The following is a 16,711-nucleotide window of genomic DNA, read 5'->3' as shown; positions in this document are numbered from 1 at the left end:
CATTATCCCTTGTATTAATTTTTCCAGATTTTCCCCTCCCTCCCTCCACTCCCTCCCCTAGATGACAGGCAATCTCATACATTTTACATGTGTTACAGTATAACCTAGATATAATATATGTGTGTAAATCCAATTTCCTTGTTGCACATTAAGTATTGGATTCCGAAGGTATAAGTAACCTGGGTAGATAGACAGTAGTGCTAACAGTTTACATTCACTTCCCATTGTTCCTTCTCTGGGTGTAGTTGTTTCTGTCCATCATTGATCAACTGGAAGTGAGTTGGATCTTCTTTATGTTGAAGATATCCACTTCCATCAGAATACATCTTCATACAGTATTGTTGTTGAAGTGTATAGTGATCTTCTGGTTCTGCTCATTTCATTCAGCATCAGTTCATGCAAGTCTCTCCAAGCCTTTCTGAATTCATCCTGTTGGTCATTTCTTACAGAGCATATTTTATTTTTCTGATCTAATCATTCTGGAAAGCAATTTGGAACTATGCTCAAAAGGCTATAAAACTGCATATTCTCTGATCCAGCAATGTCTATACTGGGTCTATATCCCAAAGAGATCATAAAAGAGGGGAAAGAACCTAGGCGTGCAAAGATGTTTGTAGCAACCCTTTTTGTAGTGACAAAGAACTGGAAATCAGGTAGATGCCCCTCAGTTGGGGAATGGCTGAATAAGTTATAGTACATGAAGGTAATGGAATATTATTGTTCTATGAGAAATGATGAGCAGGCTGATTTCAGAAAAGCTTGGAAAGACTTGTATGAACTGCTGCTGAGTGAAGTGAGAGTTACCAAGGAAACATTGTACACAGTAACAAGATTATATAATGATTAACTGTGATGGATGTGGTTCTTTTCAACAATGAGATGATTCAAGGCAATTCCAATAGATTAGTGATGGAAAGTGCCATCTGCATTGGAGAGAACAAGATTGACTATGGATCAAAGCATAGTATTTTTCACCTTGATGTCGTTTGTTTGCTTGCTTATTGTTTTTTCCTTTTCCTGTTTTTTTCCTTTTGTTCAGATTTTTCTTATGCAGTATGACAAATATGGAAATATGTTTAAAAGAATTGCATATATTTAACCTATATCCGATTGCTTGCTGTCTAGGAGATGGGAGAGGGAGAAAAATTTGGAACACAAAGTATTACAAAAATGAATATTGAAAACTATTTTTATGTATATTTTGAAAAATAAAATACTATTGTAGGGGACACAAAGACTCTTATCAATAATTCCAGAGCCTCAGAATAAGTGTAATAAAAAGAAAAGTTTATTAGTTTTCTCAAGAAAGACACTCTCTGAACAGCAAAGAAAGTGTCAACAAAGAAGTGTACATATGTGTTCATCAAAGCAGACCCTAAACATAAATTCCCACCTCCCTTCTTCCCCTTCAACCCATCTGTTGGGTCTTAGGAGGTACAATCTATTTGTGGAAATCTTAATAAGTACAACAGCAAAGAAAACAATGTTTTTCATAACGTCTCACCAGACGATGAGGTGACAGCCCCCTTTCTTCTAGTTTTGGCTAGAAGATATATGGTTTTTGGGTCCTAGAAAATGAGAAATACTTTCCTAGAATAAACATCTCTTTAACCTTGAGAGTACTTCATTAATATCACTCAAATCCCCCCTCTTATTTCTTACTACTTGAAGTCCTCTCACACCAGTGCTGTCATCCTCATCTCCTTCAGGATCTCTTCTTTCTTCTTGCCCAACTAGGACCCATCCATTTCCCTTTAAAACTATAAGTTGAACAGAATCTTCTGCCTTTTCTTCTATCCTAACCATTTTAGATATAGTGTTTTGGATAATTCAAGTTATTATTATGCAAGGTAAACAAATAGGGAGCAAAATTATTCCATTAACGGCAATCAGAAGGAATTATAAGGCTTGTTTTTACCAACTTGCCCTAAACCAAAACCACTGAAATGGTTTTTTACTGAGACACGAGCTATTTTCCTGATATTTCTGTAATTTCTTTAACCAATTTATTTTTCATGCAACAATTTCATAAGTTTAGCTTTTCACAGACACTCTTTTCTTTGGCCAATAGGTAATCTAATACTAGTCTGTGTTGAATGATTACTTCCCAGGTCTGGGTAGCCTGATCAGCTAACAAAGCCAATGCCTTCAAGGTGTGGTTAGTAATTATTTCCAATACTGTTTGAATTCTAATTAGTCTATTGAGAATATAAATTGGAGTTCTATAACCCCAACTCCCATCTTGGGCTCAGATAACAGGGCCACTGTCCATTTTCGTCCCTAGTAATTGGAATAAGTAATCCTTCACAAATAAAGATGCCTATCACAAAAGTCAACAACAATAGAAATGCTAAAAGAAACAGACATATGCATCCAACAACAGATAGATGACTGGGCCAAATACTCACTTACCTATTTGTTTAGAATATAATGACCATATATTTTCAGATAGGAAACTGGCAAGATCTTACATACTTGAATTGTGCTCATGGTTTCTACTGACCACTTGCTCTCTGATTATAGAAATTTGCTATAGGAGGAAAAAGCAGGGACATGATTATACTACTATTAAAACTGGTCCTTCAGGACTCAGCCTAAGAACACATATATGACAGAATAAAGCATCCTTAGCTCAGGTTGACTTCAGGTCATTGTCAATTTTCAACCAATCATGTAGTAACAATTCTACTTTATAGTCAGACTCAGGACTAATTATGAGGGTTCTTACATCACTGGGAAATTGAGTCAGAAGGATCCCACCTTAAGTAGAGGCCAAAGTTGTCTTCCCAAATCTTGCCCAGATACTAACCTCCACCTGTAAAAATTCAAGATCACATTCTTCTGAATAACTTGTGGCATATTCCTTTTAGATAGTGAGTTACTAGCTGATGATCCATCAGGCAATCATTCCTGAATTAAAAACTCCAAATAATATCAGCTACAGTCCCAAGAGATTTTATCTCAAATAGCAAATCTCATTAATCAAAGCTTCAGGTAAATTTAGCTCTCAAGGATGACATATCCTTAATAAGTATTGACTATAATCTTACAATGATAACAGTAAGAGATTCATCCTAGAAAATTCACAGTTTATCTTTTATATGTAAGTAGATGGTTCTAAGGTCAACATTACACAAATCATTTTGCTTTAAGATGTTCAATAACCAATAATCAAAAATCAAGTTTTAGAAATATAAAAAAATCTTCAGTTATTAATCATGTTCAAAGGGACAAAGGCATAGACTTCTATTCTCAGAATTGCTTTAAATAATAGGTTCAGCTTTAAGATGACATTATACAATCAATTAAACAAAGCTTACTAAACCTCACATACATAAGAGATTCCACTTAACATGTTCGCCCTCCTTTCTTTCTTTCTTTCTTTTTGTAGTAAAAAGCCATTCTGGTGTAATAGATAAATATTAGAAATCATTTTTATATAACAAACTTGTAAATTATCAATAAACCCATTCCTTGTTTGGACTCTATAAAACTCAAACTCTTTTTCCCCAGGGTTGACAAGATGGTTTCAAGAAACATGTAATTTTTCAAATTAGAGAATCAGGGGCCGAGCCTGATGTTCCCATTTGTTCACCCAACTATTCTCCAAGCACAATTAATCCCCCCCTACCAAAACATTCTTAATTGCTCCCAATTTTAGAGATTATAAATTGACTTTAACAGTCTGTTCTTGAGGTTCCAGATTCTTTAACTCTAGTGTAATGAATTCAACCCTTCTCAGCCTCTGGACTGAAGTCTTGGTCTTCAGTAACATCTGATAAGGTCCTTCCCAATCTGCTCCTTCAAAGATTTAAAAGACACCCAGTCTCCTGGAATTAGAACTCCAAAGGTATTTCTGGGCCAGCAGTTCTTGTTTCCCAAGAGCTGAAAAGGATGAGGACACTACCAGTATATAATTCCTTAAAAACTTAGTTTTTGTTTCAAAAGAGAGTATTTCCCTTTCTCATATGGGAAAAGTCCCAGATCTTTTCTGGGGAGTAGTTCTAATTCTTTAAAAAGCAATGGGAAAACATTTGGTCCAAAGCAATTTAGTATTTAACATCAATTTAGTAATCTGGGTTTTATTAATTTATTTTTTTTAATTTTTAAAGCTTTTTATTTTCAAAACATATGCACGGATAATTTTTCAACACTGACTCTTGCAGCATAGTTTAGTAATCTGTTTTTTAAGAACCTGATTAGTTCTTTCTACTTTCCCTGATGAGGGCAATTGCACTCAATTTGCAAACCCCCCCTCCCTTTTTTCTTGTAAAAACCAATAATGTTTCATCATCAGAATTCAATAGTCTTTAGCAATCCATACCTAATTATAATTTGTTCCAATGTTATTCTACTAAACCCTCTTGAGGTAGCAGAGTTCAGGGAAGTGTCCACCCATCCTATTAAATGATCCACTATAATCAATAAAAACCTCACTTTTTCCATCAGTGTCATTTCAGTAAAATCTAACTTGAATATTCTGAAGTCATGTTTCCTCCCCCTAGAGGGATGCCTTCTTAATACGTTCTTATTTGTCTTTAGATATATTACTATACCTTTCACATATTTTGCAATTGTACATCTATATAATATATTATATATTATAAATATACATAATATATATACTGCAAATATATATAATATAAATATAATAATATATATAAAATATACATATAACCAAATTTTCTTAAAAGACATCATACATTGCTTGAGTACCACAATGGCTTCCTTAATACAATATAGTTAAAGTTTCCTTAGTCATGGCTTTATTCAACATTCTTCTCCCATTAGGTAATTACCAATATCCTTCAGGAGGGTGTCTATTGCTCCAGTATCTTCCAATCTTTTCTCCTCTTCTCTAGAAGATACTGGAGCTAGCTTTATTTTAGACAGAGTAGGCAGAAGAACAAACACAAAAATCCTTTCTCCAATCCTCCCTCTCCAAAGCCACTTTCTTTAAATATTTTCCTCATCAGTTAAACAGTTCCCCACTATCTCAGGGGTTTTCTTTTCTGATGCTTTCTAACATGACATTAAATTATTTACTGCCTTACTAAGGTCTTGCATTAATCCATAAGTCTTATCTGATTTCTTAAGAGGCAAAATAGAGATATTGAAAGGGGACATAGAAAGTTCTAATAATCCATCCTTCATAGATCCCTTTATTACTGATTGCAATCTTATTTTTCCCTCCAATGCTACAGGGTATTGTTTAACACATACACACTACATCCTCAGGGTTTTTCAGATTGGTTTTAAGTGGGGAATTTTTAAGCCTCTCTTATTTTTGCCATTCATATGCTAGGGATGAGGATGCATTTTAACTACAACCAGATGGTTCAATACCTTTAATTCCAATACCAATTGAATAATCCAATCTCTGCCTAAAAAATTAATCCCAACCTCTGGGATTTATATCTATCCTTTACTTTTTCCCATATACAGGAAGTGACTTCTATAATAGATATAGAAATCTTTTCCTTTAATCCCATTCATTAATAATTCCCAAAATTCCTTACTAACTTATAGAGCAAGGACTTCTCCACTCCAATAACTATTAAATCTTTCCTTTTTGGGGCGCAGTGGATAGAGCACCAGCCTTGAATTCAGGAGGACCCAAGTTCAAATCTGGTCTCAGACACTTCCTAGCTGTGTTACCCTGGGCAAGTCACTTAACCCCAGCCTGGGGGCGGGGGGGGGGAATCTTTCCTTTTTACCCTTGTTGTACATACACATAGTAATTACCAATTATAGGTTTTAACATAATGAATAATCTTAGAATTTTCAAAAGTCACAGCCAAATGGTCTTAGTTATAATTTCCTCAATTCACAAGCAAAGGCAGAAATACCCAATCTTCTGAATTACATTTACTGAGTTAACAAGGTTGATAAGAACAAAAGATTCTTAAACACATTTTTCACCTCTTGTTAGTTTTTCAGTTTATATTTTTATAACATTCAGGATACTGGATAACAAATCAAATCTGGGTTCTACAATCTCAGAAAGAACCCATTACTTACCAGTTAGTATTCACCGAGTCATTCAGTAATGGACTCAAATGGTAGGATTTTCTTGCCCAAGCTATCACAGCTCTGGAGTTTTCAGGAAACTTTCCCACCTGTTACCTTAGACAAGTTTCCCCTTTAGTTCTGGGAGAAAACAAGACAATTCTTAAAATTCAGATAGAACAGAATCTATCACAACCAAGTAAATTTCCAATTTTAATACACATACCAATTTAAAGTTATTTTAAAATTAATCAGTACTTTAGTTTGGAGATTCCCTAAAATCTACCCTATGTGTTCCATTCAAACAAAATTACCTTGCAGTTGTTTTCCCCAATTCACACAAACCTTTTTCATATGGGTTTTTACCTTTAGATTCTTCCTGACCTGGTTCCATATAACCTGGTTCTGATAACAAAGTTACAGGTTCCTTGCCTGCAGAGGGGTTTTAAATTGATAGCATCCTGCTTTTTCCATTTTTCCAAAAGTTCCCAAACTCTCTAATCCTTTTCAGTCTATGCTCTTCTCATTTCTACATGCTTAAACTTTCTCACTTGCCTTTCTATATGTTTCATTTCTTTCTCACTCTGCCTAAACTCTTCCATTTGCTTTTACCATCTTCATTTTATTAAAAACATTTTCCCCTCCTCTGCAAAGCTATTACAGTTAGCCAGAGACAGAGGGAGAAAAAGAGAAAAAGATTCTTTTCTTGCACTATCCTAATCCCTAAGGAGCTTAGAATTAGCTCCCAACTTACCTTGCCATGATCAAAGACCAATACACTCACCCAATCCAAAGTGACTTCACTTTCAAATGAATCACAACCTCAAAGTTGTTTCCATAGGATAGCTCCCTTCTCCTTCTATGAAACAGGAGAGATAGTTCTTATTTCTAAAAATACAGGCTCCCATTCCCAAAGTTATCTGACATTCCAATCTATTCTCCTATGTTCCCTTGCTCTCCGACATTTCCCAAACTTAGAGTAGTCTCCTATTTAAAGGGAACTAAGAAAACCACTTCCTTCCGCACACACCAAGTCTGAAGTGGAGAAATTTTAGGCCAAGGATTTAGAGCCTTGTCACTAGAGCAACAGGATGATCTGAAACTTCTAAACCTCTTATCTTGAGCCACTCTGAAACAATTACTACTCTGAACAAATTCCAGCAATTCTGATATTTTTTCAGGTCAGCAACATAGAAGATGAATTCTCATTCTCTCTCTCTCTCTCTCTCTCTCTCTCTCTCTCTCTCTCTCCCTTTCTCTCTCTCTCTCTTCTCTCTCTCTCTTTCTCCTCTCTCTCTCTCTCTCTCTCTCTCTCTCTCTCTCTCTCTCTCTCTCTCTCTCTCTTTCTCTCTCTCCCTTCTCTCTCTCTCTCTCTTCTCTCTCTCTCTCTCTCTTCTCTCTCTCTCTCTCTCTCTCTCTCTCTCTCTCTCTCTCTCTCTCTCTCTCTCTCTCTCTCTCTCTCTCTCTCACACACACACACACACACACACACACACACACACACTCACATACAGAGCTTTCCAGCTTTTACATAGATTTATGCTTGACATACCCAATGAGTTCTAGGAGCAACCTCTCAATTTTCTTCCTTTCTTTCCTTATAGGTTGGGAATTCATCCCAATCACTAAGTTTGGATCTCAAGGGGCTATCAGCCAGAATTCTGGTAATGATTCCTTTCTGCCAGATTTTGAATTTACTTTTCCCATCCTTATGGAATCTAACTGCTTACGAGTATTGTCTTAACTGCTTAGGATGACTTACCGGACACCTTATGTATTCCAACCGCTTAAGCTCAGGGACCTCTGGTCACCTAGATCTCACTTACTTGGGTTTGTGTGCACAAACTTACATGACCTCCATTAACAGTTTTGTTTCAGGCAGTTTACAATGGTTTTCTCATTATCAATTTCAAAAAGGGTGGATGGGGGGTATAGAGGTCAAAGAGATGGGGAGGAAAGATATCTTCCATTTTATGAACCTGAGATCTCTCCTTTTCGGGTTCTTCTCTCTTTCAATGGAGGGTCCCAAATCCAGAGCCAAACACAAAAGCCACCAGAAGTTCTGGCATGGCACTTGCTTTTGAATTCTGGTTAGGGGACTCCCAAGAAAGGAGTTGAAAATCCAGAGTAGTCTCCAGTTGTGTGGGACAAAAACCTTTACCAATAATTCCTGTGCCTCAGGATCAGTATAGCAAAAAGGAAAGTTTATTAGCTTTCTCAAGAAAGGACACTCTCTGAACACCAAAGGTAGTGTCAATAGAGAAGTGTGCATGTGTGTTCAGCTGTATTGGGCCAGAACTCTGGAGAAATATTCTTGAGGCAAGGATTCTTACAAGGTGTTAACTAAGTGGAATTGATAAGACAATGGTTATCTAGTTTAGCATGATGATTAATAGTTCTCTAGTTCAGTATGATTGATTTAATCTTACAACAAATAATGGTTCCTTAGTGATATAATGATTGGTTTGTACTCAGTATGATGAATTTATTTAATTGTAATAGAGTATATAAACTGGGGACAAACTCACCCACAGAGAAAGAAGACTTGACCAGTCTCATGGTGGCTCTCCTGTCTTTATCACTTCTCCACTAAAAGACTAAGGACTTGGGCTGGTCCCGAGATCCTCCAGACAGCTAGTCTGGACACTATATTTTAATCCACCACAGTGTGGGGGCTCTAGAAAGCAGGACATTACATTTGGATGTTCAGACTGCTGACTGACTGATTGGCTGAGACTGCTGACGCAGACTGGGAGATTGAAGGAGACAATAAAGACTTTAGACTTTATCCCTGACTATTCTTGAAGTATTTATTCTGCTGAAACCAAGGCCCATTTGGAGAACCTTCAGTAAGCTATCCAGGACATTACATTCAGCAAAGCAGATTATATAGACCTTAACCACAAACTTCCCCCTCCCTTCTTCCCCTTTAGCCCATCTGCTGGGTTTCAGGAGGTACAATCTATTCATGGAAATCTATACCAACACAAAAGCAAAAAAATAATAATGTTTTTCATAACATGTCTCATCAAATGGTGAGGTGACAATCCTCTTTCCTTCTAGTCTGTTTGTTTAAATAACTTTTTAGTTTTGATTAGAGGATGTATAGTTTTCTGGGCCTTTAGAATGAGAGATACTTTCCTAGCATAAACATCTTTTTAACCCTGAGAATACTTCATCTCACTCACTATTAATAAAAAATTAATAAATTCTAAAAAAAAATTCATTTTTCAAAATACATGTAGTTTTCAACATTCATTCCTTTAAGATTTTATATTCCAAATTTTTCTCTCTCTCCTTACTTCCCCTCCTCCAAATAAAATTTTCCAAAAAAACTCACTAAAAATCCATTGGGAAACTAGATCCAAACACTTAAAAGCAAATCTTCTGGGGATACTTAATCCAAACCTACATTTCCACAATTCTTGGAATGGACCCAAACTAATTCTCAAAATAAAACAAAACCAAAAAATACAAACCCCAAAACCAAATTTTAAATTTTACCTGAGCTTCAAAGAAGAAAGGGATGAATAATGGGAGTCCTACTCCAGAGGCAGTCTTCCTCAAAAAAAAAATCCCTCAGTGAAAGATTAACCTGACATTTCTAGGGAATTTTCCTGGAAGGCTGTTGGTGAAGGTTTGGGTCCTGATGACCTAGCATAACTCAACAAAAATTATGGCTGGAAAAAGGAAATGGCTGAGGAAATAAAGATTTGATCTTCTAAGTATATTGATTTATTAGGCCAATTACTCAACAAACCAGAAGCAAACCCCCTCAGTTTAGGCCTGGACCCCAAACACCAGGGACAGACTTTTATACATTAAAAATAATTAATGAAATAAGGCCAATTAATTAAATGGAAACAATACACTTTTTTAGGTAATCTGATTTCTAATTGGATTGAAAGATTAGAGACTTTCCAAATAGAGAGTGGGAGAGTAAACCGTTGTAAATTTCTGAATTAGGAAATTGAGATGTTTTACTTCCCAAAGTTTGTATAAATGATCAAAGGAATATGGAAATAATAACTGATTGATTAGTATGGGGATAGTTTTAAGATAAGACATTTGTGGGGCAATTAGGAGGCCTAGTAGATAGTTATGGACCCTGGAGTCAGGAGAATCTGAATTCAAATCTGGCCTCAGACTAAAAACAAAAACAAACCAACCATGTGGGTTGCCTTAGGTATACAATTGTGAGAAACTCCTATCAATCTTTGGATCAGTATAACCTAGGTACTTGATTAAGGGTCTCTAGGCAATAGGGAGAAGTGGTCAGTTTCCTAACAATGAAAGACTAAATTTAAACAATCCAATAATTCCCACAATTACTAGACAAATAAAATTGAGTCACAAGATTTGGAGTCAGTGTGGTTTACTCAATTCTTACAATAAAGCACTTTTTGTTCAAATCCCCTCAATTCCCTCAATATAAAAGATAGATAAGTTTTTTAAGTGAAAGGGAAATTGTAGAATATGGAGATAGAGAGAAGAAAGAGCACATTAGAGAACACTAAACATGAAAATAATGCATGAAAATCCCTAGAAGTATTCAAAGACAAGCTGTGTAAGATTGGTGGAATGACTTAGTGACTGACCTATAGTTAAGGCCTATGGATCTAGTGAAGTGACCTCATTATCTGGATTCATGCTTATATTTCCATTGGGTTGGACTGAACAACTTGGTTTTACACAATTTCTGATATATTTTGCAAACAAACAAACAAAAAAACCTCACAACTTTTTAATTTAAAGCCAATGTACTGAGGGCAACAAATCTATTGCTATTTAAAATTACATGTAATCTTGGTGGTTCTTAAAACTTTAACTGTGATTCAGGCTTTTCTTTTTCTTTCTTAAAAGCTAAATGGAGATAATAAATGAAATTTCTTTACACACTAAATATTGCACAATTTCAAACTTTAACTACAAGTTTCTTTCTGATTAACTTAATCTTTTATCTATTTCATAAACTGTATAAAGATTATTATGATAGCATAAATATCTCCTTAAACCTAGATTTGATCTATTGCACTAACATATTCCTGAGATTTTGTTTGGTTTTTAACAAAACTTGGTCTTCCTTCCTTCTACCTTTTGTTTTCAAATCACTCTATCCATACTGCAACAAAATAAAATAATTCCCCTGCTTTATCATCTACAGAATATGTAAATGGAGGGAAGGGGGGGGGGCAATATTATTTATGGTAAAAACAAGAAATGCTGTGAGAGAAATCAAGTTTTTAGATTTTGTTCAATATTCAACTGCACCTCTTGTTTTAAATACGAATGATTTGGAATCAAAGTGCAGAATGACATGGAATCAGAATGTAGAGATTTGTTTTATGGGATTTTAATAATCACCTTCTTCCCTTAGTGGACAAAATACAGGAAGGAGGGGGAAGGGGAAGAGAGGGAGGAAGAGAGAGAGAGAGAGAGAGAGAGAGAGAGAGAGAGAGAGAGAGAGAGAGAGAGAGAGAGAGAGAGAGAGAGAGAGAGAGAGAGAGAGAAATTTTTTTAAAAAGGGTAATTAAAATTTTTTTTTCATATACAGAATTTAACAGAAAACAGATTGGAAGAAAACAAAGACAGAGGACAGCTTTGAAAAGTTACAAGTAAATTATTTACTTAAAAGGAAAAGCAAGCTGTACATAATAGAAATTTACAATTTCATGTAAAATCCTCTTTTCCTGTTCTACTATACATATGTCAGTGACCATTTATATTGATGTTGATTACATTCAGAATTTTTTTAAACCCCCAAATTTAAATCACCATATGAGAAATTAACGAAAACTTCTTGGGCTGTGGATTGAATTCAAAACAAGTGTAACTTTACAAAAGCTCAATTCACAGATCACTTTTGTTCCCAAAGTAACCGGGTGTGGGTCAAATGAGGAGAGAAAGGGCTGGGAAACAGAAATTTAAATGAACACAAGAAAGTTCCACAAGCAAACCATACATCAAAGTGAGAAAAGGATATTTTTGCGATGAACAAGTACTGATTCCAATCTCTTTGTATTTCCTTTCACGTTTTCTAATATTCATGCCAAGAAATAGGATTAAATGGGATGCTAAATCCTTGCTTCAAGTCTTATTCATAATACTTCAAAGGCCTATTATTTCATTGGTGTGCTTATTACCTTCTCTGATACAGCCTGAAAACTTCAGTGATGGCACAGCTAGGTGATGCAGTAGATAGAGCAACCAGCTCTGAAGTCAGGAGGACCTGAGTTTAAATCTGGCCTCAGACACTTAACACTTCCTAGATGTGTAACCCTAGGCAAGTTACTTATCCCCAATTGCCTCTGGAAAAAAAAAAATTAAATTAAAAAATGAAAACGTCAGTAATTAGTTGCCATGGCCAAAAATTCATTACTCAATAATTAATGGGCCTCTCCAAACTGAGTTCAGTAATATAACTTACTATGCACCAGGCATCATGTTAAGCACTTTATATTACCACACCACAACCCTAGAAAATAGGTGTCTGATGGGAATTTGAACTCAGGTCTGACTTTAGACCTTCTGTGCCAGGTAGCTGCATGACAAAAGATAAATATCACTGGGCTCATACTTAAAGCTTGTAAAACCTTCTAGAGCTTCTGTTTGATGGCAGGGATTTTGAGAATGCAGGATGATCTCCACACCCAAATGAAGCAATCAAGTAGGACTTTGGAAAAGGTCTGGCTTATTTTAAATCCATTTAATAGATTCTAAATAGGGAAGAGAATTATTAATGGCTCATCTAATGTTATTATTCAGTCATGTCAAACTCTCCATGGCCCCATTTGGATTTTCTTGGCAAAGAAACTAGAATGATTTGTCATTTCCTTCTCTAGCTCATTTCATAGATGAGGAAAATGAGACAAAAAAGGGTAAGTGATTGCCCAGCATCATACAGCTATTAAGTGTCTGAGGCTAGATTTGAACTCAGGAAAACTGACTGCAGGCCCAGTACTTTATCTACTTGCTACCTAAGTGCTTTAATGTAGCACAACATATTCTAATTACCTTAGAAGGCCAGCCAGAATCAGGAAGACTGACAAATAACTAGCTGTGTGATGCTGGGTAAATCACTTGACCAACCAATTCTTTAAGACTAAAAATTTCAGGCGCTACCAATGTCTTTTGATAGGAAGGGGCTTCCTCCCCAAGAGTTCCCTACATAGTAAAACCACAGTATTAGTAATTGGCCTCAAGTTGTTCCCCTCTTTAATCAATGTTCTATCCAGCTGACAAAACAGCACATATGCATCCACTCCTCAGCATGAAAAGCTTCAGGGACACCCCTGCCACTAGGATGAAATACAGTCTCTGCTTGTCATTTTAAATTCTTATCAGCTTTATGGTATTATTATTGTTTATTATATCCATAATACATTACATATTCTTTTATATAATTTTATATGAGCTTATAATAGATTATTATTTATTATATTATTGATGTTCATTTATTCCAAAGTTACCTACTTGCTATTTCCCTTTCAGAACATCAAATTTTCCATCTACAGATGCTGTTGAAGAATGAATTCTTTTATGAACTCCCAAATTTCATTTAAAACTCAGCTCCAGAGGCAGCTAGGTGGTGCAGTGTATAGAGCGCCAGCTCTGAAGTCAGGAGGCCTTGAGTTCAAATGTGACCTCAAACACTTACCACTTAACCAGTCCTAGCTGTGTGACCCTGGGCAAGTCATTTAACCCCAATTGCCTCAACAACAAAAACCCTCTAAAACCAGTTTTCTCTTAGGAAAAAAAAGTCTTCCTCATTGCCCTCCAGATTTGATAGTACTAACACCCTTCAAATTAATTTGAATTTATTCATATAGGAATGTTATTTTCCTCAAAGAAAGTAAATTGGTCGAGATCAAGAACTTTCCTTTTTGTCGTTTTTGCCTGGAAAGTCTACCATAAAATAGTTCCTTTTTTTTTTTTTTTTTTTTTCCCCCCTGAGGCTGGGGTTAAGTGATTTGCCCAGGCTACAGGGATGTGATGGCCTTGAAAGGTTCCTTCTTGTACAATGAATGTCTCGTCATCATTGGAACATTGTAAGAAGTATTGATGTGGCTCCGATTAGGAGGAGAATAGAATGGAAGTGAAATCATATGGTGAGTCCAGATGTAAGTGTTAGTGGAAGTAGGAAGTGTTAAGTGTCTGAGACCAGATTTGAACTCGGGTCTTCCTGAATTCAAGGCTGGTGCTCTATCCACTGCGCCACCTAGCTGCCCCCATAAAATAGTTCCTTAACAAATACTTGTTGATTAATTAACATCTTGCTTTCTTAAGGAAATGGATTCAAATCCAAACTTGTGAAACCTAGAGTAATATAGTTAACATTTTCTTTCTACAAAAAGCTTAGGTATCACTTTCATGATTTAGTGGACTGGACAAAAATTTCAATAAATCTATCCACAGGATTAACTAAAAAACCACTATAAGCCATTATGGGCAATATGCCTGTCTCATTAATTCAGTCAGTATCTAGATTCATCAGTCAAAAAAAATTAGTTTAACAAAAGAACTGGCTTCCCTAAGAAGCCTAACATTTCTGAAATCTCAAAGGATCACAAATTTTGAAACAATTAAGGAATAATTACTTTAATATTCTTCTAAAAGTACTCACTTGGAAGATGGAGAAAAAGTTCAAATGGAAGCAGCAGGACGAGCTACTCGAAGATGATTTTTTTTGTTTGTTTTTCCTAATTGAGGTTATCTCTTGCTGCTAGTTGGTAGTATGATGGTGTGAATAATAGAAGGCACAACTCCGGGGCTTGGAAGAGGAAGTTAAATATTAAAGGCTCAAAATGATTATGGTTTAATTTAGATATATGGCTGGTATTGAATTTCCTGCTAAAGGATAATGAAAAAGTAGCAAGAGATTGAGGCTGAGGATTTGGGCTAGAGTTGGAAAGTTTCAGAATCTTGCAGCTTTTCCATGGGGCGTTCCTCCAAGTTTGGGAAAAAAGATTCCTTGGTAAAGAGCACTGGCTTCTGTTTTATCCATAGAGAATTTTCTGGCTGGGAGCTTCTGATTGGGGGCTTTCTGCAGGAGGACTTCTAATTGAGGGTTTTCTGATTGGAGGAAGGTCTTCTAGTTGAGGGTTTTCTGGTTGGCTACTTTTTGCCTGAGCGCTCTCTATTTGGAGGATTTCTGGGGGGGAGCTTTCTGGATGTTGGCTTTCTAACTGGGAGTTTTTTAATTGGGGATTCTCTGATTGGAGGTCTTCTGGGTTTTCTCTTTGCGGGGCTCCTGGCTGAGAAGTATTGACCGTCTTCAGGGTTAACTGCAGGGGGACTCTGTTTTTAGTCTTCTTCTTCTTGGTGTTCCTCTGCCTAGAGTACGTTAAGCGTTGGCTAATGCTATTTCGAAGGGTTTGGAGGTAGCTGGAAGACCTCAGTTGGAGCCGTTTGCTGGGCAAGAGGGAGTGGTCCGGCGGAGCCTCAACATTGCCAGTATACCAGAAGACCCACCAAATGAGACTGAGGAAAATGATGATGGAACCCGCATACAGCAGCAAGTCGTAAAAAAAGACCTCGGAGAAGACTCCCGTTATCAGTACCGCCAGCCCCACCAAGTCAAAACTCACAGCCAGCCAGAAGGCGAAAGTGCAGCGGCCCAGTCCCAGGTGCCACGCGGTACCCTGCTTGGATACGATGATGTGTCTGGGGAAGGTGTCGTCTCGGATCTCGTAATCCCGGCCGGGCATGGGGCCAGTGGTCTGCAGGGATACAATCTCCGAGATTTTTGCAGTCTCGGCGGCCTTTGCAGCCTCCGCGGCAACTGCAGTGGAGGCAGCCACTGCAGCTTCCACAGCCTCCGCAGCTTCTGCAGTGGCCACAGCCTCGGAGCTAGAATTCGCTGCAGAGACTCTGGAGCTCCGGGGCTGGAGGCGCCGCCTACCTGGACTCAGGTAAGGCCTCCGCGTTCCCATGGTAACGCCCTGAAGGTGTGCTTCAGATAAGGGGGCGGGGACAGCGAGCTGGAGAGGTTGGGCGTGTGTCCAGTTTCCAGGATTTAAACCTGCCCGGAAGAAAAGAGTCTTAAGGCCGGGTTTTAGGGGCGCGTCCCCCTGCATCTCTCTCCAGAGAGTGTTCAGAGCACATCTGGACCTCAGAATTCGGTTCTGCACGCCACGCAGTGACAAAGGGCTTTGGCTAGAGGATCAGCGTCTTGAGCGAGGGGAGTGGGGTACCGAACGGGTGACTGCCGTGCGAAGATCGAAAATCGGTAAAAGGAACTGAAAAGAGACTAGGAAGAGGAGAAAGAAGGAAGAGGAATCAACTCCTGTCTTCAAGTATTTTGAAGGGCCGTCCTGTGGAAAAGGAATTAGCTATTCGACTGTTTTCCTCAGAAGACCGAACTAAAGAATGGGTGGGAGTTTGGTTTTAGAGAAGCAAATTTTGTCTTGGGAAAATTTGATAATTTAAAAGGCAACTGCCTATAAAAAAGAATTTCTGCTGTGGTTCATAGAACTGTTTTTGTTTGTTTTTTCAAGCGTCGCATAGACAACTTTCCTCATAAACTTGAAAGAAGGTCCGAAGTTTGGAGGTGGGGGGAAAGAGGAGGAATGGGATAATTTTGGGGGATTGGAAGCACTATTAGTTCAGGAGGGTGATAGAGCCAGAGCTTCTTGTAAGAGGATATTGACTTTTGATTTGAGTTTTGAGGGGAATTAGGGAGTCTGGCAAGATTGGTTAAAGT

At 37.3% G+C, this 16,711-nt stretch overlaps 1 protein-coding gene across 4 annotated transcripts; it reads right to left on the bottom strand.

The window, feature by feature from the left end:
• Window positions 1–1,246: 1,246 nt before the first annotated feature.
• LOC141550213 (uncharacterized) lies at window positions 1,247–16,473 on the bottom strand. 4 transcript variants are annotated; one of them, XR_012484547.1, is made up of 3 exons: window positions 8,538–9,183; window positions 6,022–6,150; window positions 1,247–3,885 (listed from the first exon to the last, which is right to left on the bottom strand). XR_012484547.1 is itself a non-coding variant. In XM_074280602.1 (3 exons), the coding sequence occupies exon 1, from the start codon at window positions 16,083–16,085 to the stop codon at window positions 15,006–15,008; it is 1,080 nt and encodes a 359-aa protein (XP_074136703.1). In that variant the 5' UTR covers window positions 16,086–16,473; the 3' UTR covers window positions 1,253–3,885; window positions 6,022–6,150; window positions 14,633–15,005. The 4 variants fall into 4 exon arrangements, 3 of the variants coding, with proteins under 3 accessions (XP_074136703.1, XP_074136704.1, XP_074136706.1); XM_074280602.1 differs by lacking the exon at window positions 8,538–9,183 and adding an exon at window positions 14,633–16,473 and having other exon boundaries at window positions 1,253–3,885; XM_074280603.1 differs by lacking the exon at window positions 8,538–9,183 and adding an exon at window positions 14,633–16,473 and having other exon boundaries at window positions 1,255–2,815.
• Between the last annotated feature and the right edge of the window lie 238 nt (window positions 16,474–16,711).

Source organism: Sminthopsis crassicaudata, chromosome 1 (genome assembly GCF_048593235.1).
Source record: "Sminthopsis crassicaudata isolate SCR6 chromosome 1, ASM4859323v1, whole genome shotgun sequence".
NCBI classification, from domain to species: domain Eukaryota; kingdom Metazoa; phylum Chordata; class Mammalia; order Dasyuromorphia; family Dasyuridae; genus Sminthopsis; species Sminthopsis crassicaudata.
This window is presented reverse-complemented; position numbering and strand designations above follow the sequence as displayed.